Source organism: Zootoca vivipara, chromosome 6 (assembly GCF_965207765.1).
Source record: "Zootoca vivipara chromosome 6, rZooViv2.hap1.1, whole genome shotgun sequence".
In the NCBI taxonomy this organism is placed as follows: Eukaryota; Metazoa; Chordata; class Lepidosauria; order Squamata; family Lacertidae; genus Zootoca; species Zootoca vivipara.
Window position 1 is genome coordinate 88,640,512 of NC_142589.1, and position 23,841 is coordinate 88,664,352.

General features: G+C 47.9%; 1 protein-coding gene across 2 annotated transcripts in view; it reads left to right on the plus strand.

Moving 5' to 3' along the window:
- PIAS4 (protein inhibitor of activated STAT 4) overlaps positions 1–23,841 on the plus strand; it is a 35,722-nt gene that overhangs the window by 5,729 nt on the left and 6,152 nt on the right. For both annotated transcript variants that reach the window (XM_060275377.2, XM_060275378.2), the window contains exons 2-9: positions 5,093–5,555; positions 11,810–11,894; positions 12,367–12,408; positions 14,901–14,991; positions 16,039–16,167; positions 19,633–19,738; positions 21,962–22,035; positions 22,820–22,980. In XM_060275377.2, coding sequence (XP_060131360.1) covers positions 5,093–5,555; positions 11,810–11,894; positions 12,367–12,408; positions 14,901–14,991; positions 16,039–16,167; positions 19,633–19,738; positions 21,962–22,035; positions 22,820–22,980 — 1,151 coding nt within the window. The remainder of the gene's footprint in view (positions 1–5,092; positions 5,556–11,809; positions 11,895–12,366; positions 12,409–14,900; positions 14,992–16,038; positions 16,168–19,632; positions 19,739–21,961; positions 22,036–22,819; positions 22,981–23,841) is intronic.

The following is a 23,841-nucleotide window of genomic DNA, read 5'->3' on the forward strand; positions in this document are numbered from 1 at the left end:
AAACCGGTTTCAGAGATCACCCTTCATAGATTTAGAGCTTCCTTTCCCATTCAGGGTTTGCAATTCAGGCTGCAGAAATCGTTCCAAGATCGGAGTTGCATTCTTTAAGTTGGTTTCACTTCTTTGGTCTTTCATGGGCCGCCAAGGTGGCATCTTCTGGATCTGCAGAGAGAGTTGTTTTCTTGACTCTTGAGTGATCAAGTGCCCCCCTTGAGTGATCAAGTGCCACTGTGTTTATGGTTGGCATGTGCAAGTTGTGACTCAGCTGCCTGCCATCCATGTATGGCAAGCACCCCCTCTTCCCCGCCGCCGCCCCCAGTGCTTGATAAACCTGGTTTCTCTCCCAGGCTGCAAAACAAGAAAGGCCGTTGAGTCCTTGGCAGGTTCTGCTTACTGGAGGTGGGCTGCAATTTGGCTTCCTGGTCCACATGCTGTGTTGTTTTAACCAGCGAAATATCTTCCCGTTGTAAATGCAGGATCGCTGCCTGTATTTCTTTACTTGCCCTCCTCACTGCTTTGCTAACTTGGTTGTGTAGGTCCATTTGCCCTGGAGGGTGCATTTGGCAGATGCCCCTCCTCTGCTCTCCCTGAAGCAGCGACAAAGGGGGATTTGCTGCATAAAAATGCAGGGTTAGAGCCAGCACCAGTATAGCCATTGGCATGGATGAACTTTGGCCTGTTAACTTCAGTGGGTCTGTTGTTATTTAGTCGTTTAGTCGTGTCCGACTCTTCGTGACCCCATGGACCATAGCACGCCAGGCACTCCTGTCTTCCACTGCCTCCTGCAGTTTGGTCAAACTCATGTTTGTAGCTTCAAGAACACTGTCTAGCAACCCATAATTTGGTGGTAGGGACCCTGCTTTGCATGTGGTTAAGATCTAGGTTTCAGCCCCCACTCTCTCCAGTTAAAAGTACCAGTTAAAAGTACCAGCCGGTGATGAGGATCATGTTTTCCTGTCTGGTATTGAACTAGAAAGTTAGATTACTGCAACATGTCGTATGTAGGGCTGCCTCTGAAGACAGTTCGGAAACTTCTGCTGGTGTAGAATTCAGCAGCCAGGTCGCTCACCGAGGCAAGATGGTTCCATCTTGCCTGCCCTGACTGCACCGGCTGCTGATTACTAGTTTCTGGACCCAGTGCAAAGTGCTGGCCTATAAAGCCTTAAGTGGAGCAGGACTGCAATAACTCAAGGGCCACCTCTTATCATATGAACCCACCCAGGTCCTGAGATCATTCTGTGAGGCCCTTCTTCGTGTGCCGCCTCCACGAGAGGTGCAAAGGGTGGCAGCATGAGAACGGGGTCTTTTCTGCAGTGGCTCCCCGTTTGTGGAGTGCTCTCCCCAGGGCCTTCATTATGCACCTTTAGGCGCCAGGCGAAAACATTCCCCTTCAACCAGGCCTTTGGCTAATTAACAATCCAACGCCCTTTTAAAATGTTCTGTGGAGGCAGGGATTTTTGGTTTGTTGTTCTTATTTTTACTATGCATTTTGTGGTTTCGATATTGTAATTTTATATTGCGAGCTGCCCTGAGATCCACGGATGAAAGGCTGTGTACAAATTGAATGAAAAAGGATTTCCTCGCTGGCTCAGGCCGAAGACCCACCGAGCCCAACGTCGTGTCCTCACAGTGACCAGCCAGATGCCACCCCCTAGGCATAGCTGCCAAGTTTTCCCTTTTCTCGCGAGGAAGCCTATTCAGCATAATGGAAAATCCCTTAAAAAAAGGGATAACTTGGCAGCTATGCCCCTAGGATGCCAGCAAACAGAACTTGAGAGCAGCAGCAGCAGCAGCAATTCTCCCTCTTGGGATTTCCTGCGACTGGCATTCATATGTGTACATACGCCTCGAATGGTGGAGGAAGAACCTAGACATCACGGCTGGTAGAGGAAAGAGATAGGTCATAGAATCATAGAGTTGGAAGGGACCACAGGGATCATCTAGCCCAGTGTTTCTCAACCTTTTTTGGGCCAAGGCACACTTGTTCCATGAAAAAAATCACGAGGCACACCACCATTAAAAAAGTTAAAAAATTTAACTTTGTGCCACCCTATATTGACTATATAATTATGACTGTAAGAAACACTTGCCAATTGCTGTGTTGGTTGCAATCTCCTGTAATAAGGCTTCACAAGCTGCTGATTTCTCTGCCAGCACAAACCTTTGCTCAGCAAGTTTCAGGTTGAGCTCATCCAGCCAGCTTCTTTAAGTTTGTCTAAAACCACCCTCCCGTGGTGGTGGCTGTTGAGAGCTGTGCTCACCCCGCGTCGTGACCCGGCCGGCTTCCTTTCCGGCGGGCCAGTGTTGAGTATTGGCGGCCGCCAGGCACGTGACAATGCAAATCGCCCTTCTCGTCGCGGCACGTCGCGGCACACCAGCCAGCGTCTCGCGGCACAGTAGTGTGCCGCGGAACAGCGGTTGAGAATCGCTGATCTAGCCAAACCCACTGCAATGCAGGAATCTTTCACCCAATGTGGGGCTCGAACCCCACAATCTTCAGATTAAGAGTCCCGTGCTCTCTGCATGCCAGGTGGAGCTTCATCCTCCTTCACGATTTCGTTGTTGGCCATTGTGGGAAACTAGGAGCTGGGCCCAGACGGGCTGTTTTCCCTTGTGGTTTCCAGTGGCATTCATTGGATCATAGACTTGTAGAGCTGGAAGGGACCCTGAGAACCATCTCAATGCCCTGCAATGCAGGAATAGGCAGCTGTCCCATACGAGGATCGAACCTGCGAGCTTGGTGTTATCAGCACCATGTTCTAACCAACCCAGAGGCTTGGAGCGACTGGAATGAGAAAGGGTCCAGGGTGCCATTGGCTCCCAGGGCTGCTTTTCAAGCTGCGGTTGCCTGGGAAACAGTAGCACATCCAAGCTTTAACTTGGGTAGGCAATGTGAACGCATGAGGGTGTTGATGATGGTTGACCAACTGGCAATTCCACCCTCTGTTCTTGTTCTCTCTGCTTTTTTTCTATTAAAAAAATGTTCAGGGATACTCTCAATTTCCTACTCATATTGAAACACTGCCCCTCAATGAGACCAAACTTAGATTCACAAAATGTTTAGGGGTATGTGTACCCCTGCGTACCCCCAGGAAAAAAAGGACTGCTCTTAAGTACTGATGGACAATCGGCCCTATATTTTGAATGTGGGCACCTCTGTACCTGCCACTTCCTGAGTTTGCAGGAAACAGGGTGGATAAAAATAAATGATTTTTTAAAAGTAAATAAATTAAAAATCAGATTTTTTAAAATTTAAAATGCATTTTTTGGATTTAAATTGGATTTTTAAAATAAAATGCTTTTGGAGGAAAAATCTTTCTAAATATAGGGTTCTATTTAAGTTACATTATAGTCCAAAGGCTATTCATCAGGTAATAAGGATTTGTTTAAAAATCCTTATCCTCCAGAAGCAGCTTTGTCATGCTGGCCACATGACCTGGAAGCTATACGCCGGCTCCCTCGGCCAATAATGCGAGATGAGCGCGCAACCCCAGAGTCGGTCACGACTGGACCTAATGGTCAGGGGTCCCTTTACCTTTACCTTATTAGGGACCCAGGTGGCGCTGTGGTTAAACCACTGAGCCTAGGGCTTGCTGATCAGAAGGTCGGCGGTTCGAATCCCTGTGACGGGGTGAGCTCCCGTTGCTTGGTCCCAGCTCCTGCCAACCTAGCAGTTCGAAAGCACGTCAAAATGCAAGTAGATAAATAGGAACCGCTACAGCGGGAAGGTAAACGGCGTTTCCATGTGCTGCTCTGGTTCTCCAGAAGCAGCTTTGTCATGCTGGCCACATGACCTGGAAGCTATACGCCGGCTCCCTCGGCCAATAATGCGAGATGAGCGCGCAACCCCAGAGTCGGTCACGACTGGACCTAATGGTCAGGGGTCCCTTTACCTTTACCTTTATAGTCCAAAGGCTATTCATCAGGTAATAAGGATTTGTTTAAAGTTTTTCATGTGTGCTAAAACTCAGTCTAAGTTTTTAAAAAATGTTTAACCACATCAGTTAACAAACATGGATACATATGCTATAATGTTATTGTTTTAGTTAAATAAATTGTTTTAATGGCTATTTTATTTTTCTCCTTCCAATAAAGTACAGCAGAAAAGTTGTCCAAATATAAACAGTTAACTTATTAAACCTCACCATAATTTCATAACTATCTGTCTATGTATTTCTAATAGTATATAACCAAATCAGCAATTTTTGATATAACTGTAAAAACTACTCTGAAAAAATTACTATTCCAAAAAATTAAACCTTCATATGGTTGTAAATATTAAGATTATACCAGCAAGAATGAGTCTTTCTGTAAAAAATAAAAATAAAAATATATCAAATCCACCTTGGCAGGAAACCCAGAAGAATAAAGAGAACATAAGACCTTTTTGTCATAACCATTATACTTGACCTCAAACGCTTTCCCCATATGGTCTGTTCTGTGGCATAAACTTGGTTTGTATGTGTGTGTGTTTGTGTGTGTGTTTGGCCATCTATCCAGTTTTTAAAACATGTGAACATAAGAAGGGTCTGCTGGATCAAATCAGTGGTCCATCTAGTACAGGGTCAGCAAACTTTTTCAGCAGGGGACCGGTCCACTGTCCCTCAGACCTTGTGGGGGGGCCGGACTATATTTTGAAGGAAAAAAATGAACAAATTCCTATGCCCCACATTGTAAATAAAAGGACACATTCTACTCATGTAAAACCATGCTGATTCCCGGACCGTCCGCGGGCCGGATTTAGACGGTGATTGGGCTGCATCTGGCCCCCGGGCCTTAGTTTGGGGACCCTTAATCTAGTATTCCCCTTGTGGTTTTCTGGGATATTTTAGAGTAGCCCAGAGTGGTCTTTGCAAATGTATAATAATGCTATAACCACAATACATTTTTAATGATATTCAGAATAAAACACACCCGTAGGGCAAAGCAGCATGGCAAGAGGAAGGCTGGTTAATAATTCCTTCCTTGAGTTGGGGCTACCTAAGCCAGATCTTGGAGAATGTTTGCTGCCAGTCCCATAAATGGTGCTTTGATTTATCCACTATCTTTGACTTCAAATGTCTGTCTGTCTGCCCTCCCTCTCCACCCGCAGAACATGGTGATGAGTTTCCGAGTATCGGACCTCCAAATGTTGCTAGGGTTCGTCGGCCGGAGCAAGAGTGGCTTGAAACACGAACTGGTGACCCGGGCCTTGCAACTGGTCCAGTTTGACTGCAGCCCGGAACTGTTCAAGAAGATCAAGGAGATTTACGAGACGCGCTACGCCAAGCTCTCTGATGCTGGGCAGATTCCGCAGCAGCAGCAGCAACAGCAGCAGGCGCCCCAGCACAGACCTCCCCAGGAAGCCCTCTCCATCCACTCCTCCTACGACCGCAGCAGCAACGCGGTGGCCAGGACTGCTCTCTCCACCGCCAACATTGACTATCCCTCCCTCTACGGGAAGTACTTAAACGGACTGGGGCGGTTACCCGTCAAACCGGCAAAGCCTGAGGTTCAGCTGGTGAAGCTTCCCTTCTACAGCATTTTGGATGAACTCCTGAAGCCCACCGAGCTTGGTGAGTTGGGTGGGCTGGGTTGGGATGGCCCTGGTTGGCTGGGACGTTGCCTCATCCCACATTTGCAGGTGGCCGGTTTGCTCAAGGCAGCTGGCGCTGCTGCTTCTGCTTGCGAGCACAGGCCCTAACCTTTAATGTCCGAAACATTAACAGCGTTAGAAACTCAGATATATAACCAAGGCGCCAACTGGCTCCTTCAGCCAGGGTTACGGTTGCCAAAACGGAATGTCTAGTTGCCGTTTCGGGGCAAGATGGCTCTGAAGTTTTATGTTTCAAATGATGGACTGGACCGTGATTGATTATCAGCTAAAATATCTGGCTCATTCAGATTGCAGCCTTGAGCTCATTGAAGAGCTTTGAGAACTTATAGAAGAAAAGTCACTTTATCCAAGGACAGTCCGCATATATATTGGCCTGTTCCGACCTCTTTTTCTTAATGGTGACACGGACCATTCGTAACATAGGAATATTCCTCACAACTGTGAGCAGGGCAGTGGGGTGGGGTAACTGAAAACAATTAACTGTAACGTTGTTCCGTGCTCCTTTTTGGGCTGCACAGACAAAGCATTTTGGTTCCTGAAATTCGTTCCAGTTGTACAGATAAAATAGAACGCGTAGAATTCTACAGGATGTGGTGTTAGTGTGTGAAAACAGTCCAAATCCAATGATCCCCAGATGGTGGAGATGTCAGGCACTATCCTGGCGCCCAGGCGGTTGAAAGCCAGGTGCAAAATGGCTAATTTTGAATGCTGCTTGGGGAGCCGTAACCTGTCAGTGTAGTAAAAATCTTATCTAGATGGACCCAGTGGTTTGGCTCGGTGTTAGGCAGCTTCTTGCATTCCTAAACACCAGTGGTTAATCAGCTTTGGTCTCAAGCACTAATCGCAATCCTCTTGGAAGGCAGAAAGACAGGATAGACTTTCATAGAACCATAGGGTTGGAAGGAACCCTGAGAGCCAACTAGTTCAACCCCATGCTGCCCCACTTAAGAACAGACATTATACGGTAGCCATAAAAGTACCTGTTCTGTATATCAAAGGTAAACTGGTCATGTAGAAAAATCTACATGTGGGGGAGAAGCCTAGCACTGAAACCTTAACCCTGATCGGCTATTTTTCTACATGCGAGGAAGCTACTTGCCTGCCCGCCCCCTCTTGGAGGTTATTCAAAACTCAAGCTGCGGAGTTAAGAAGGGACTGTGTTTTATATCTAAACCGCCACTTTTCAGGTACGCAACCTTCCCAACGCAGTTTACAGGATTTCGGATATGATACAGGGTCCATTGTTCCCCCACTTCCAATGCTCAGAGGTGAGTGCCTCTGTGTATATATCCTAAATGGCACCACACAAACACACACACAAAGGAGGAGGGATCAGCAAGTTTGTGCAAAACCTGTTTTTGCAAAAGTACAAAAAGTCCGGAGGAGGAGCCCAAGAGCCATTTAATGTAGGCTGTCCTTCATTGGAGGGTTGTATATGAGCCAAATTAGAGATTGATTTGGCTCATGTGCTAGGCACACTCTCCCGGCCTAAACCCATATTGGGTGGTGCAACATAGTGGTTGAAGGGCCCAGCTTTTAATCTGCTGCCTCTGGTTCTTGGTCTTGACATGATTTGAATCCTAGAATCATAGCATCATAGAATTGGAAGTGACCACCATAGCTGCCAAGTTTTCCCTTTTCTCGCGAGGAATCCTATTCAGCATAAGGGAAAATCCCTTAAAAAAAGGGATAACTTGGCAGCTATGGTGACCACAAGGATCATCTAGCCCAGGGGTGCCCAAACTTACCCGGCTTCGGGCTGGATGCCTGCCACGCCGATTGCGTGGTGGGCCGGAGGGTGGGGGAGCACACGCAGGGGCGCGCGGCTGTGCACGCCCATGCGCAAACGCTATTTCTGGCACGCTCCTGACCTGGAAAGCACCGGAAATAGCTTGTGCGCATGCGCAGAAGCCTCCTCTGACCCGGAAGTACATCGGAAATGACGCATGCGCATGCGCACAAGCTATTTCTGTCGCTTTTCCGGGTCGGAAGTCGGCAGCCGCACCGCACCGCGCTGGTAAGAGCGGGTGGCGGCAGTGGGCGGCGGGGGTTCCCGGGGGCTGCATAAAAGAGCCTTGGGGACCATATGTGGCCCCCAGGCCGTAGTCTGGGGACCCCTGATCTAGCCCAACCCTCTGCAACACAGGAATCTTTCGCCCATCCATGCCTAAAACACTGGCCTGTGTAAGCGTCTAAATGTTCCTTATAAGCTAAACCCTGAGCTAAAACAGCTGCTCTCCCAGCACCTGTCCTCCATTTAAGATATATGGCTTTTAGCTCCACATAAGAGCAAAACAGAAATGCTCCGCCTGTCTGCTGCAATTACCATTAATTGCTGACTCAACTGACTTTGAACCTATTAAACATTAAAACAAATGAAAATCAGGGAGGAGCATGGAGCTCGATGGCCAGCAGCCTTACTTGTTGCCATCTTCAGCCCATATGGCTTTAATTCTATCAATGTATAATTTTTTAACGGTTATTTTCCTATGCTTTTAGCAGTTTTTATTCTTGTCTGTAAGCGGCCTTGAGCCCTGTTAGGGAGAAAGGCAGGGTAGAAAGAAAAAGAAAGGGTTCTGCGAGGGATTCCACATGAACACATGAGAGCCCTGTTGCGTTCAGCTGAGCTGAGTACCTAGAACATACACACATCGCCCTGGTGCAGCTGCAGATACGATTTTAGGCTGCTGTTGATAGAACCACAAAATTCCAAATGACAGGGATTATTGTCTTCAGATAAGTTCTATTCCCCTATCAAATATCTTAAGGGCTGCCCCATGGAAGAGGGAACAAGCTTGTTTTTTCCTGCTCTGGAGGGTAGGACTCGAACCAATGGCTTCAAGTTACAAGACAGTAGATACCAACTAAAAATCAGGAAGAACTTCCTGGCAGTAAGAGCTGTTTGACAGTGGAGCGGACTCTCTCGGAAGGTGGTGGACTCTCCTTCCTTGGAGGTTTTCAAACAGAGGTTGGATGGCCATCTGTCACGGATGCTTTAGTTGTCATTCCTGCCTTGCAGGGGGTTGGAATAGATGACCCTTCAAACTCTGCAATTCTATTATGCTAAGTCTACCAACATTGTATGCAGTCCAATAATTCCCCTTCGTTCTGAATTAGGAAGATCTACTCTGGAGTGCTATGTTCAGTTGAGACATATAGGAATGGGTTCAGAAAAGGGCAGGAGGACAAAGACATCCTCCAGGAAGCTGGAGGAACCAGGCATTTTTAACCTGGAGATCAGAAGACCGGGGCAGGGATGTGGGGGAGAGATGTGGCAGACTTTCCTCAAATGAGGGGAAAGTCGTGTTCTCAAGCTGTCTCCATAGGACAGGACTACATGTGATGGGATTAACAGACAGGAAGGTAGGTTTTGGTTGAGTTGCTGAGCTTTTTTTTAAGGAAGGAATGCCCTGTTTTGGAAGGTTGGGGTCAAGGTTGTTGAGCTTTTTTAGGGAGGACGAAAGCCCCGGTTTTTGGGAGTGCAGGGCAATTTAAATGTTGAACTTTTTGGGGGGGGGCAAAATTTGTTGAGCTTCTTTGGGGGGAGCCAGTGATCTACCACAGACGTCCAGTGATCTACCGGTAGACCATTATCTACCTGTTGGACGTGCCTGAATTAGTCCAAGCATGTTTACTTGGAAGTATGTGTCCCAGTGTTTTCTATGAGGCTTCCTGCCGCTCGCATGGGACTGGAGCCCTAGTTTGGATGGGGCTGCATTTCGACCACCCAAATCCTTCACCTCGTGGTTCCCCTTCCACACGCTACACCTTGCTTTTTTCACTGAGGCCACAGGGCACCCCTCCTTAAAACCCTCTACACTGAATAGAAAGACAGAAGAAGGGACATTCTGGGTCAGGCTAGCGGGTTGACTGGTCCAGCAACCCATTCTCACCCTGGCCATCTGTTCTGGGAAGCCTCAGAGCAAGACACAACAGCACTCTTCCCCACTTGCGATTCGCAGCAGCTAGCATTCAGAAACAATTAAGGCAGATGTTCATTAGGCTTTTATCTGTCTCGCAACATCTGGGGGAAAGGAAAAGCCAGCGACACACTGGGCAATAGCTATAGGTCACAATATAGATTTTAACCTCTGGGGGAAACTCTGGAAAAGTGATTTGAAGTTCACAGCATGTTATCCTTTGAAGGAGAACTACTTGAAAATGATTTGTAGATGGTATTTAACTTGGAGTAGGCACGCTAAGATGTATAAGACTGAATCAGATAAGTGCTGGAGATGCAAAGAGGTTAAGGGAACATTTTTTCATATGTGGTGGACTTGTAAAAGGGTAAAAGTGTATTGGGAAATGATCCATAACGAATTGGAGGGGGGGGGAATGCTTAAAAGTACTCCCACCCCCCAAAAAAAACCCCAGAGTCCTTTCTGTTGGGGATAATTCAGACTGAAATTTGCAGGTGTCAAAAAAGTTTATTTATGTATGCCACTACTGCGGCCCGTGTTTTGTTAGCCCCCAAATGGAAAACAAGCGAGGTCCCAACTAAAGATTTGCAACTTAAGTTGACAGAATATGCGCAGCTTGCAGACTTAACATATAGAATAAGAGAACAAGAAGAACATACGTTTAGAGAAGATTGGAAAACGTTTATTGAAAATATGGGAAATAACTGTGTACAGCCGAAAACGCTGGCAACATTAAGATAAATTCAGCAGTGTAAATAAGTTATGATGGATGTATTAATGGAATACTGAATGGCATAGTTTCTGTAAAATATGCAGGGATTTATGATATGGAAAAGGAAAAGAAAGAAAGGAAGGAAAAGCCATAACTCGGTGGTAGAGCTTTTGCTTTGCGTGGAGATTGAATCCCTGGGCATCTCTAGGTAGGTCTGGGAGAGATACTCCTCGCTTGGTCTGAACTCCTGGATTGCCTTTGGCATCAGTCCGTACTGAGGTAGATGAACCAGTGTCCTGACTTGGTATAAGACAGCTTCCTATGTCTTAAGGGCTGTAGCTCTGCTGTAGAGCATAATGGTATTGTATTCGTTCTGTGTCGGGAAGAAATCCTTTATTAGCTGTTCTGCGATGCTACCATGTTCTTGCTGTCTGAAGCGGCTGCAGCAGCACAAACAGTAGGGCCAAAATAAACCGGAAACATCTGCGGACTGGAAACTTAACAGGATCTCAGCGGGAAGTTGCAGCACGTGCACCGATTGGGAAGGCAGCAGTGTGACCGCCCCAAAACTGTGAAACATCAGCTTTGAACGCAGAAGGTCTCTAGTTAGGGCTGGGATTGGGAATTGTCTGAAACCCTGGAGGGTCATAGCTAGTCAGGATCGACGGAACTGAGCTAGGTGGACCTGGAGTCTGACTTTGGTGTGATCCTCTGCAAGGCAGAGCCGCAGAACATCTTCCGAGATGGCCACGAGAAGCAGCCTCTGATGTGGAATAAGTGGGGCTTCATCACCATTCCAAAAATATATTTGAACCCCTACTTGTACCCTTCCATCCTGGCCAGTTTCCACAATGCTTTTTCAGCTGGAATAATAATAATAATAATAATAATAATAATAATAATAATAATAATAATAATAATAATAATTATTTAGTATTTATACCCCGCCCATCTGGCTGGGTTTCCCCAGCCACTCTTGGCGGCTTGTAAGTGCTTGTAAGGGGATGATCTTTTAGTGAGGCAGCTCTGGAACTCCCTGCCCATTGACACAAGACAGGTGCCTTTGTCAGGGCCTGCTAAAATATTTTCTGATTAGTCAATCGTACCCAGGCATGCAACGTGGATGTGTATTTTAATCTGAATTTTTGGTTTTTAGTGTTGAATTTTGTTGAGAATTTCAATGTCTAATTCATACATTAAGTGGTTTTATTTTACTTTCTAGGTGGCATGCAGCCTTTGTTAAATAGAACACTTGCAGGAAGGCATTGTTGCTTACAATCCCGGAAGCTTGCAGTGAAAGGTCCTTGCAACATTTGGATAAACCTTGCTGTATGAATTTCCCCCCAGTTTTTGAAATCCTTCTGAAAGGCAGAAGGCGGCCCGAAAGCTTGCAAAGAAGCTCATGGCTTCTCTTGCCCCCCCCCAAATGAGGCTGCAGTTCAGGGGTTTGGCAAGCCTTGAGCATATTTTGGTTCTGTTGCATAAGACTGCTGTGGAAAGAGGGCCAGCTTTCTGCTCCGTTTATCTTCCTCCTCGAGGCTGCCTGCTTGCTTGACCTCCTTCTTTGTTCCCTGTGTGCAGTCCCACAGAACAACGAGAAGCTACAGGAGAGCCCGTGTGTCTTTGCCCTGACGCCGAGGCAAGTGGAGCTCATCAGAAATTCCAGGTATTCTGCTGGGGTTCCTAGCCTTTCCCTGTTGGGCTTCCCCTTGACCGGAGACTTCTTGTTTCCCTGCTGGGGTCTTTACCTGGGTTAAGCCTTTCTCCAGGTCTCGTGAGCTGGCATCTGGAGCCGTTGGGCCGGCAAACCCCCCCCCCCCCGCAAATGACCCTCTGGGCAATGCCCTGTGAGTGGGACCCCTTGTGGCGTTTGTTCCGAAGTGCGTTGGAGTTAATTGTACCATATTCAAGTGACAAACCCTCCAGCAGAGCTTTTGGCCTCTAGTCTACAAATTGGGAAGGAACAACATCAGAGAACAAAATCTAAGCTGACAAACCAAAATTCCTTTGTGTGTGTGTCCACTGAAAAATCCTGGAGTCGGTCTTGGGTTTATTACTTTTGCAATAAATGTTTCCCTTCTCTGTGAACACAGAGGCTTAACCTGCAGGTTAAGGTTTGTCTTGTTTTCATTTGGCAGGGAGCTGCAACCAGGTGTGAGATCGGTCCAGGTAGTCCTCAGGTAAGTCTGAACGCTGCGGCTGTTAATTAAAACCCCTGAGACGGGGGCAGTGGGTGGGTGGGGGGGAAGGGCTGTTACAAAACCCAGGCAGTGGCGTCATCAGATGAGATCCTTGGTTGACAAACTTGCAGGCGGCTTCCCTGCATAGCGGTTCCCTGGGGCCCAGGCTCCCTCTCCTAAGGCAAAGCTGCTGATTCACAAGGTCACAGCTTGCCTGTACGTCTGCTTCTTTTCCATGGCTACTCCTGATCACGAGGAGGAGCCTTGAGCTTTTGAGGGTGGCGGATAGGTGTACAAAAGACCGGGGCTGCTTCCACCCAGTGCATTTAAGTCACATCGCTTCCCCCAAGAGAACCCCACAAGCAGCACTTTATCAGGAGGTTCTGGGAGGTGTAGCTGTGTGATGGGCAAGCCACAGTTCACGGGATTAAAGCATTTGCTTTAAATGTACTTTGTATGCAGCCTGGGGCACAGGCCTATGATACATTTGCCTAGGCTAATTTATATGCATAGGCGCAAATTTAGGTTGACTTTCCGAGGTGGGGCGGAAGCAGATTCTGACTCTTGCTGTGAGGGCTTAAAGCCACGTGGTGCCTACAGGATCTTCTGTGCTTGGTCTGTACCCAGGCCTGGGGTAGCTCAGTTGGTAGAGCCTGAGACTTGTGAACTCAGGGTCGTGAGTTTGAGCCCTCCGTTGGGCCAAACGCTCCTGCATTGCAGGGGGTTCGGCTAGATTCCAATGCCCTGAGATAAAAAGACTCTCATGCTGTACCAACTGAGCTTTCTGTTCCATCTCGGGGGAGGCAGCGGTTCCCCACACCTGCTGTGTCCAGAGCCCCCGCCATGGCAGTCTTTGTGATCCCAGCCCCTTCTTGTCCTCCCACAGAAATGCTTAAACTCTGCAGTGCACAAGTGCACCCTGTGCAGGTAACTCTTGTTAGTTAGGTTTTTCTTATTAGTCCTTTGGGGCACCCAGGCAGGGGTTGCAGGATCAGGGCTTGCATACGGTGATCTAGTGCAATCGTTGGACATCAGCTCAAAGCCAGAAGACTGGTATCATTGAGGAACCGGAGATGTTGGTGGGGAGGTCAAGAAGAGCTCTGTCTCTCTCTTTGTCTTTCTTTCACTTTCTCTCTCTCTCTCTTTTTCTCTCTCTCTTTCTAAATCAGTGGTTCCCACTTGGTGGTCTGCAGACCCCAGGGGATCCACGTACCCCACCCGGGGGGGGTGGTGGTCTGTGGCACTATTCACAGAAACAAAAACTAACATAGAGATATCAACATTTTCAAAAGTAGGGGGTCCATGACTTGGCTTTTTAAAAAAAACAAGGGGTCCTTGGTGCTTAGCTAATTGGGAACCACTGATCTAGATCAGTGGCTCCCCAAGGGAGGGGGACAGTGGAATCACCCAGCGTCAGCGGGGAGCTGGAGGTGTAAATGATTCTTGAAGAGGCAGTATCAAGTTTTGCTGAATTAGGTAAAGGGACCCCTGACCCTTAGGTCCAGTCGTGACCGACTCTGGGGTTGCGCGCTCATCTCGCATTATTGGCCGAGGGAGCCGGCGTATAGCTTCCAGGTCATGTGGCCAGCATGACAAAGCTGCTTCTGGCAAACCAGAGCAGCACATGGAAACGCCGTTTACCTTCCCGCTGTAGCGGTTCCTATTTATCTACTTGCATTTTTGACGTGCTTTCGAACTGCTAGGTTGGCAGGAGCTGGGACCAAGCAACAGGAGCTCACCCCGTCACAGGGATTCGAACCGCCAACCTTCTGATCAGCAAGCCCTAGGCTCTGTGGTTTAACCCACAGCGCCACCTGGGTCCCAGGTGAATTAATCAGACTAAATCATTTTGGGGTTTAACCCACAGCGCCACCTGGGTGATTTGCTGAATTAATCAGACTAAATCATTTTGATTTTGGATTTTGAATAAATATGCAATGGGTTGCTACTGTGTAGAATTTTATTTTGTTACCATCTTCCTTGGCGGGTCTGTACAAACCGCACACAGGGATGCGGGTGACACTGTGATCTAAACCACTGAGCCTCTTGGGCTTGCTGATCAGAAGGTCGGTGGTTTGAATCCCCGCAACAGAGTGAGCTCCCGTTGGTCTGTCCCAGCTCCTGCAAACCTAGCAGTTCAAAAGCACGCCAGTGCAAGTAGATAAATATATACTGCTGTGGCAAGAAGGTAAATAGCATTTCCATACGCTCTGGTTTCTGTCGCAGTGTACCATTGTGCAAGAAGCGGTTTAGTCCTGCTGGCCACATGACCCAGAAAGCTTTTTGTGGACAAACGCTGACTCCCTCAGCCTGAAAGCGAGATGAGCACCGCAACCCCATAGTCGCCTTTGACTGGACTCAACCATCCAGGGGTCCTTTATCTTTACAAATCGCTATTCTGAATAACGCTTTTTAATGGGATGGGTATGTGGAACTGAGCAAAGAAGCATGGGAACGACTGGTCTAGATCCTTTGCTTTCTTTCTCCCGCAGAATCTGCTACACAGATACCAGTTGCCCTCAGGAAGACCAGTATCCCCCAAACATCGCTGTGAAAGTGAACCATAGTTACTGTTCTGTCCCGGTAAGTCAACCCAGATCCTCTGAAACTCGTACAGAAGAGGAGAGGGGTGTCCACTGCCCATTTTTTGTGAGATGGGCTGCCTTCCGTTGGCGTTTCATACCATCCGTCAGCAGCGGGGAGGGGGGCTGTCACATCAATTGCAGAGGTGAAAGCCACTACCACTTTTTCCAGGCCAATACATTGTCCTCAACCATAGCCAGCCTCCTCAGATGGGGCAGAGTTTTGCACAATTCAAAGTGTTGATGCTGTCCTTTTAAAGCCCTAAACCAGGCTTCCTCAACTTTCGCCCTCCAGATGTTTTTGGCCTACAACTCCCATGATCCCTAGCTAGCAGGACCAGTGGTCAGGGATGATGGGAATTGTAGTCTCAAAACATCTGGAGGGCTGAGGTTAAGGAAGCCTGCGGCCCAAACGGCCTCTGCCCAGTATTCCTGAAGGAGCGTCTCCACCCCCATCGTTCAGCCCAGACATGGAGTTCCAGCGCCGAGGGCCTTCTGGCGGTTCCCTCACTGCAAGAAGTGAGGTTACAGGGAACCAGGCAGAGGGCCTTCTCGGTAGTGGTGCCCGCCCTGTGGAATGCCCTCCCATCAGATATTGAGGAAATAAACAACTATCTGACTTTTAGAAGACATCTGAAGGCAGCCCTGTTTAGGGACGTTTATAATGTTTGATCGTGTTTTTAATATTCTCTTGGGAGCCGTCCAGAGTGGCTGGGGAGGCCCGGCCAGATGGGTAATAAATTATTACTATTACGTTATTATATCCAGCTGCGTCCAGTTTGGGGTGACTTTTCCTCGATGTCCTTGCTGGGAATCTTGTGCCCTGCAGGGTCTTTGAAACGGACGGTTTGTGAGCAGATAGCAGAGAAACAAATAAGCCCTCGAAGGTTCTTGAGCAGAAATTTAGCAAAAGATGTGCATCTTGGAGATGCTTTGTTTTTCTTCTTTGTTTACATCATTGGCTGCTTCTTTCTTTTGTGTGTGATGTGTGCGTGTGTTTTGCTGGCAATGAAACAAAACACCTCTCCCTCTCTTTCTTTCTTTCTAGGGCTATTATCCCTCCAACAAACCAGGTGTGGAGCCCAAGCGGCCTTGTCGTCCCATCAACCTCACTCACCTCATGTACCTGTCTTCCGCCACCAACCGCATCACCGTCATCTGGGGCAATTACGGAAAGGTGCGGGGCAGGTTGGGCGGGCAGTCACAAAATTGCCGCCGCCTCTCTTCTCCTCCTCCCTTAAATGTTTGTCCCGCTTTGCATATGCAGACATGTTTTCAGCTGGGCTCGGGTGTTCTTATGCTCGCCCACTCCCTCTTTTGGTACCGTGTTTCCCCTTTTTTAAGACACCGTCTTATAACTTTTTTCCCTCAAAAAAACACACAGTGGCTTATTTTCAGGGGGTGTCTTTTTTTAAAAAAAGTGCTGGTACAACTGGGACCCACTGGCTCAGGATGCTCAGTGCTCTCTTCTGCGCGCTGCTGGGCGCGTTGTTGGCGCTGCCAGTTCCGAGCGCCTGCAGGGTGGGGTGGGGGTGGCAGTGCTTTAAACCCCCAACCCTTTAGAAAGCAATGGAAGTTATGGACCGTAACAATCCTTAAGAGGCGCAGGTCTTAAAAAACCCCTGGTATCACCCTTGAAGCACAGCCTTCCAAAGTCGGGGGGAAGAGGTCTGTTTAGACAAAGGAAAGGATCGGGGTGATTCTGCGCCCTGGGACCCACAGAACTACTTTAAAAATCCCAACCTGGGGGGGGGGGTCAAATAGTGAAGCCCCATAGCCCTGTAGCAACAGAAGGCACATTCTGAAGCACCCGAGCTGTTCGGTTCCATAAATAATCCAGGAATTGTAAAATTAACAACAATAATGGGGGGCACTCTATCCAAAGAGTTAAGAAGGAATGGGAAAGTGTTGAGTTATATATGGAAAAATATGGAAAGGAAAGTTAGTTAAAGATAAAAAATAAATAATTATCGCAAGGGAAAAAATAACATCATAAAGGGTAATAATATTAAATATAAAATAGACAACACAACAGAAAAAGCAAGTATATGACTAAATGAGATCGCACAGGAGTGAGGGAAGTGGGGAGAGAGGGAGGGGGGTAAGGAATGGAAGGAGGCAATGGTTGGAGGAGGGTATAGGGGGATGAATTAAAGGAAAATTAAGACTGGGAGGCGCATGGTTTTTGTTTTTTAAAGATGCAAAGGCTTGCAATCAGCCAAAGTATAGAGCCCAACTTCCAGGAGACTGCGATCTACTTGCGGATTTATAAACTGGAGGTGATCTACCCCCGTTTTATTGGTGTTCAGGTCAGAGTTGTTTTTAGAGAGAGGAAATATCCCATTTTTGAGGTTAAAGTAAAAGTTCCTGACCTTTTTTTTATAATGAGGAAATGCTGCTAAAACTCCGTTCTTCATTCCACGAAGGGGAGAGGGGGCGGGGCCGGGTGCTCAAAGACAAAAGAAATGGAAAAGGAGATAGCGATCAACTGCAGCCTCCTGCAGCCGCCGGGAGAGGCAGGGGCTGCAGCCGAGTGCTGCTTCGCAAACAAACGGGGGAAAGTGCTTAGAACCCAGAGAATCCAGCTGAAAAACACGAAGCAGCAACAGCAATTGCACACACACCATCCCAAGCCAGCACAGTAACCAAGTCCCAAAAGCAAGAAAGGACTCAGCAAACACTGCTGTGGCTGGCGTTGCTGCTGCTGACTCGGGGAGCTCAGTGCTCTCTTCCGCACAGCGCCTATCACTATGGCTTATTTTCGGGGTACGGTTTATATTTCTCAAATGCTTAGAAATGCTGCTATGGCTTATTTTATGACTACGCCTTAAAAAGGGGGAAACACGGTAGGTGTGCTAGTGTCAAAACTGAGTTGAGCTCAGGAGAGCTGCTGGCTCTCCCTGTTCCTTTAAGAAGCTGGCTGTGCAAAGTGCTGATTGGCCACCCCTTTTGTGACTGTCACAATCTTGGCTCAGAACAGAGTGGATTTGATTTAAATAATGGGTAGGCAAACTAAGGCCCGGGGACTGGATCTGGCCCAATCGCCTTCTACATCCAGCCAGCGACCATTCCGGGAATCAGCGTGTTTTTACATGAGTAGAATGTGTGCTTTTATTTAAAATGCATCTCTGGGTTATTTTGGGGCATAGGAATTCGTTCATTTTTTCCCCCTTCAAAATATAGTCTGGCCCCCCACACGGTCTGAAAAAGTTTGCTGACGATTTAAATCTCTAGTCACTAAGACTTGATTTACATCTTCTTCTTTTCCAGAAAGACCCATTCTTGCTAGTATAATTTTAACATTTACAACCAGATGAAGGTTTCATTTTTGGAATGATAAATTTCCAGAGATGGTTTTTACAGTTATATCAAAAATTACTGATTTGGTTATACTATTAGAAATACATAGACCAATAATTATGAAATTGTTGTGAGGTTTAATAAGTTGACTTTATATTTGGGCAACTTTTCTGCTGTACTTTATATATTGGCTTCCTCCGATCTCTTTTTCTCAATGGTGACACAGACCACTGGTAATGTAAGAATATTCTTCACAACTGTGAGCAGGGCAGTGGAGTGGGTTAAGTGAAGTCAAGCGACGGCAGTTCACGGCGACGTTCCCTGCTCCTGCTTAGGCTGTACAGAACAAGCATTTTGGTTTTCAAAATTCATTCCAATTGTGCAGATAAAATATAGTGGTACTTTGGTTTAAGAACAACTTAGTTTATGAACAACTTGGATTAAGAACGCTGCGAACCTGGAAGTAGGTGTTTTGGTTTGTGAACTTAGCCTTGGAAGCAGAACATGTTGAGTGTGTTCCATTTGTAAAGTGAGTCCCCCTCTTCTATGGGAAAGCACGCCTTGGTTTAAGAACATTTTGGTTTAAGAACGGCCTTCCGGAATGGATTAAGTTCGTAAACCAAGGTACCATTGTATAGCTGATAGAATTCTACAGGACGTGGTAATACTGTCAAAACAGTATCCCCAGGCATTCTCCTCCAGATGGTGGAGATGTCAGGCACCCAGGCATCTTCACTTGGTCGCAAGTGATTGATAGCCAGGTGCAAAATGCTATCGTTAACCGAGTTAAGTTTCGTTAACTGAGCCATATAGAGAGCAGCCAAGTTTGACAGATATTTTTCAATAATAATAATAATAATAATAATAATAATGGTGCATTTGGCATCTCTGGAGGGAAAGGGGAGGTGTATGTTTAAATCAAGGGCGGGGAATCCAAGGGCTGCATTGCCTTCAGGGTCGCATGCCCTGAGTGGGTCAATAATGGGCAGAGAAGGAGATGCAAATTTTGCCTTTTCACAGTCAGCTAGTTCTCGCTCTCACTTTTCTCCAACCAGGAAAGCAGGAAGCATGGTCAGGAAACACATTCTAGCCTGGCACGAGTACGCAAGGAGTGGGTGGGCGAAGCAAGGCCAATGAGAGGTGTGGCTCAGGAGGGTATATGGCCTAGAGGGCTGCATTTGCCACCAAGCCCAGAGGTTCCCCTGGTTCAAATAATAAGCACAGGAACTGAAACACAGGAAGGATCCTTTGCAAGGTGATAGGAGGGCTGCTTTGAAGACCAAGGAAGTTTGCCTTGCCTTGTGGTTTCTCACAAACCCTTTGTTCTCATCCCACTCTTCAGAGTTACTCCGTGGGCCTCTTCCTCGTGAGACAGATGACGTCGGGAGAGCTGCTCCAGAGGTTGAAAGTAATCGGCATTAAGCACCCAGAGCTGTGCAAGGCACTTGGTGAGCTCGGCAGTTGACACGCTTCTCAGGGAATTGTAGAATCGTAGAGTTGGAAGGGACCCCCGAAGGCCATGCAATGCAGGAATCTCTTTCCCAACGTGGGGACTCGAACCCACGACCCTGAAATTTAGGGTATTGTGCTCCTGTGGAGGGGGGGTACATGAAGAAGGGAGTTCTGCAGATCGGGAGTTGCAATCCAGCAGTCTCCAGAAGGCTGCCGGTTCGCCGCCCCTGAGCCAGTGTTAGAAACTCAGGTATGTAAATGAAGTGCCAAGTGGCTCCTTGAGCCAGGGTTGCGGTCGCCAAAATGGATTGCCTTAGTTGGCATTTGGGGGGCCAGACGACTTGGAAGTTGTATTTTTCAGTGCAACTCTCTGGTTCCTGAAATCCGTTCTGATCGTGCGGATAAAGTAGCACAGATAGAATTCTACAGTGTGCGTTGTTAAGTGTGTGAAAACAGGCAAGATCCAAGGTATTCCCCAGGCACGCACCTCCAGATGGTGGAGATGTCAAGCGCCTGGTGCCTGGCGGATTTCAAATGCTGCCCTGGGCTTCCAATCACTTCTGACCATTGGCCATGCTGGCTGGGAGCGGATGGGAGTTCCATGCACACTGGGAAGGCTGGAGTTTCACTCCCCTTGTTCCAGCATAATGGCAGAGCTGCTGATCCGAAATACATTTTGTAGTAAGGCTGGGGTGGGATGGGGAGGCAGGTTGTATTGGATTGGATGCCAGCAATGCAGTGCCTTGGGCCTCCCATTTTCTTTCTCTGCTATTGAAATACATCGCTCAGGGTAGCCCTGCAAGTCGCACAAGGCTGGTACTGTGTTGGGTCGTGGGATAAAAGTGGTTTCCTCTTATATCTCCAGGTTGCCTTGTTTCCTCTTAAATCTCCAGGTTGCCTTATAACTGTGCATTCTCGGTGCTGTGTGCTCATGGTTCTATCAGGGCGGTCCGAGCAGTTCACTCCCAGTCAGTGCATATCCTGTAACCTGCCAAGATCCTGCAACATTTGATGCCGCAGATTATATGTGTTGCACTGGAAGTGGCCGCCAAGACCATATAACACTGGTCCTAAAAGACCAACATTGGCACCCAGTACGTTTCCGAGCACAGTTCAAAGTGTTGGTGCTGACTTTGAAAGCCCTAAATGGCCTTGGCCCAGTAGACCTGAAGGAGTGTCTCCACCCCCATCGTTCTGCCCGGACACTGAGGTCCAGCTCTGAGGGCCTTCTGCCTCCCTGCGAGAAGTGAGGTTATAGGGAACCAGGCAGAGGGCCTTCTCGGTAGGGGTGCCCTCCCTGTGGAACGCCCTCCTATCAGATGTCAAGGAGATACACAACTCTCTGAATTTTAGAAGACCTCTGAAGGCAGCCCTGTTTAGGGAATTTTTTAATGTTTGATGTTTTATTGTGTTTTTAATATTCTGTTGGGAGCAGCCCAGAGTGGCTGGAGAAACCCAGCCAGATGGGCAGAGTATTATTATTATTATTATTATTATTATTATTATTATTATTATTATTATTATTATATCACTGTGGCCCCTCTGAACAGCATGCTATTGGGAAAGAGCCCAATTAATAAAGCAGAACAAGCCCAACCCCTAGCTCACAATGGTTGTGCAAAAAAAACCCAGAGTATACCTGCCGTAAAACATCCGTCTAGAGCAGGGGTCCCCAAACTTACCCGGCTTTGGGCCAGATGCCCGCCGCGCCGATTGCGTGGTGGGCCGGAGGGTGGGGGAGGGGGCGCGGGGGCGTGCGGCTGTGCACGCCCATGCGTAAACGCTATTTCTGGCACACTCCCGACCTGGAAAGCGCCAGAAATAGCTTGTGCGCATGTGCAGAAGCCTCCTCTGACCTGGAAGTACACCGGAAATGATGCGCGTGCACACAAGCTATTTCCATCGCTTTTCCGGGTCGGAAGTTGGCAGCCGCACCGCGCCAGTAAGAGCGGGCAGCGGGGGTCCCCGGGGCCGCATAAAAGAGCCTCCGGGGCCGTATGTGGCCCCCAGGCCGTAGTCTGGGGACCCCTGGTCTAGAGGGGCCCTTTGTCCTGGGCAGAAGCAGGTCGAGGGGGGGACGAGACAGATTCTTCCACGGCCCGGTTCCTCCGTTCCCTGGGGAGTGGTGGAAGTTGCTAATAAAGGATCACTGCTGTGTTCCCTCTCTTCTCTTCTTCCACATATTCTCTCCCCCCCCCCCCCGACTCAAACAACTGTAGTTAAAGAGAAGCTGCGCCTGGATCCAGAAAGTGAAATCGCCACCACTGGAGTCAGAGTGTCTCTCATATGCCCAGTAAGTGATCCATGTTGTGTTGTAAAGCTCTCTCTCTCTCTCTCTTTCTCTCTCTCTCTCTCTCTGTGTGTGTGTGTGTTTAGAGGTGGCAGGAACAGCACAGCTCACATGCCTTGGGAACAGCTGATTGGTGAGAAGGTACCATTGCAGGAGATGCTTTGACACTTAAGATTTTCTCAAGTCCAGCAGCCTTGGAACGTTTATTATTTGTTTGGTTATTTGTTGCATTTATATGCCATTTATATCAAGGTGGCATGCCTGGTTTCCCCTACTCCTCATTTACTCCCCTCAACAACCCTGTTGGGAATCGCCCTGAAAAGGAGGAAGGGTGGTATATAAATTTAATAAATAGATCTCTGCTGTTTTCAAGCTGCCCGAGGCTACTGAGTCTTCCATCCTCCCTTTGGAAACTGGGCTTTGCTCAGCGAAGGCATATCCCTGCCCTTAGGTTTTGCCTAAAATTTAAAAAGGGGGCAGTCCTCTCCCCCCCTCCACTGCTCTGGACTCTCCTTGAGTGTCTCTGCATGGTTAGAATGTGCCATTGAACTCTGATAAGGCCTCTTCCTTGCCTCGATGGAGTTTGGAGGGGTGTGTGTGTGTAGGAATTAGCCTTCTATACAAAGGTAAACATTTGCATCCATTGCTCTGCCCACCTTTGCTCTGCCCACCTTTGCTCAGGTCCCGCCCACCACCAGCAGGTGGCCCCCTCCACCAGCAGGTGGCCTCCTCCTCCTCTACGTCCATTCTGGGGCTCTCATAACGTTCCTCACCTTTCTCTCCAAAGCTTGTGAAGATGCGTCTGTCGGTGCCGTGTCGGGCTGAGACCTGTGCTCATCTGCAGTGTTTCGATGCCGTTTTCTACCTGCAGATGAATGAGAAGAAGCCCACATGGATGTGCCCAGTTTGCGACAAACCCGCCACTTACGACCAACTGATGATTGATGGGTGAGTTGAGCTGATTGCCCCGTTGGAAGCAGCTCTCTCTCTCTCGTGTGTGTGTGTGTGTGTGTCTTGAGGCCTGCCTTAGAATAACAACCGCAGAGTTGGGTCATCTGGTCCAACCCCCTGCAATGCAGGGAACATAGTGGAAGAATTGCCTGATGGACAGCCATCTGTTCGAAAACCTCCAAGGAAGGAGAGGCCACCGCCTTCTGAGGTAGTGGGCAGCTCTTCCTCTGAGAAAGTTCTTTCTGATGTTTTGTCAGAATCTCATTTCTCGTCCTTTGAATCCATTGGTTTGGTTCCTGCCCCCCCCCCCAAGAACAGCAGCAGACAAGCAAGCAAGCTTGCTCCATCTTCCATGCAGCAAAGAGGCAGATCAATGAAGATGGGTCTCACTTCACCTCTCGATCTTCTCTTCTCCTGGCTAAACATGCCCAACTCTTTCTTTCTTTCTTTCGAAATAATTTTCATTTGCTTTTACAAGTATAGAGTTATAACAATACAAAATATACATCCATATTTGGAGACTTCTCCGAATCTCTATTTGGGGACTTCCCACCTGCCCCTCCATGGGTCCTGTTATAAACCTTTTCAACTCTGTATTATTTCACCATCCAAATTTTATGTCTCTCCAGTTTATCCATAATATCTTCTACATTACAAGTGTTATTGTAATCCTGCTAATGTTTTCATCTGCTTACAGTGGCCTCTCAAGTAAATTATAACTTTCCCCCATTCTTTATTGAAGTTTTGGTCTTCTTGGTTCCTGAGTTTTCTGGTCAGTTTTGCCATTTCGGCATAGATCAACAGCTTAGTTTGCCATTCTTCTCTGGTAGGGACTTTGTCTTCTTTCCATCTCTGGGC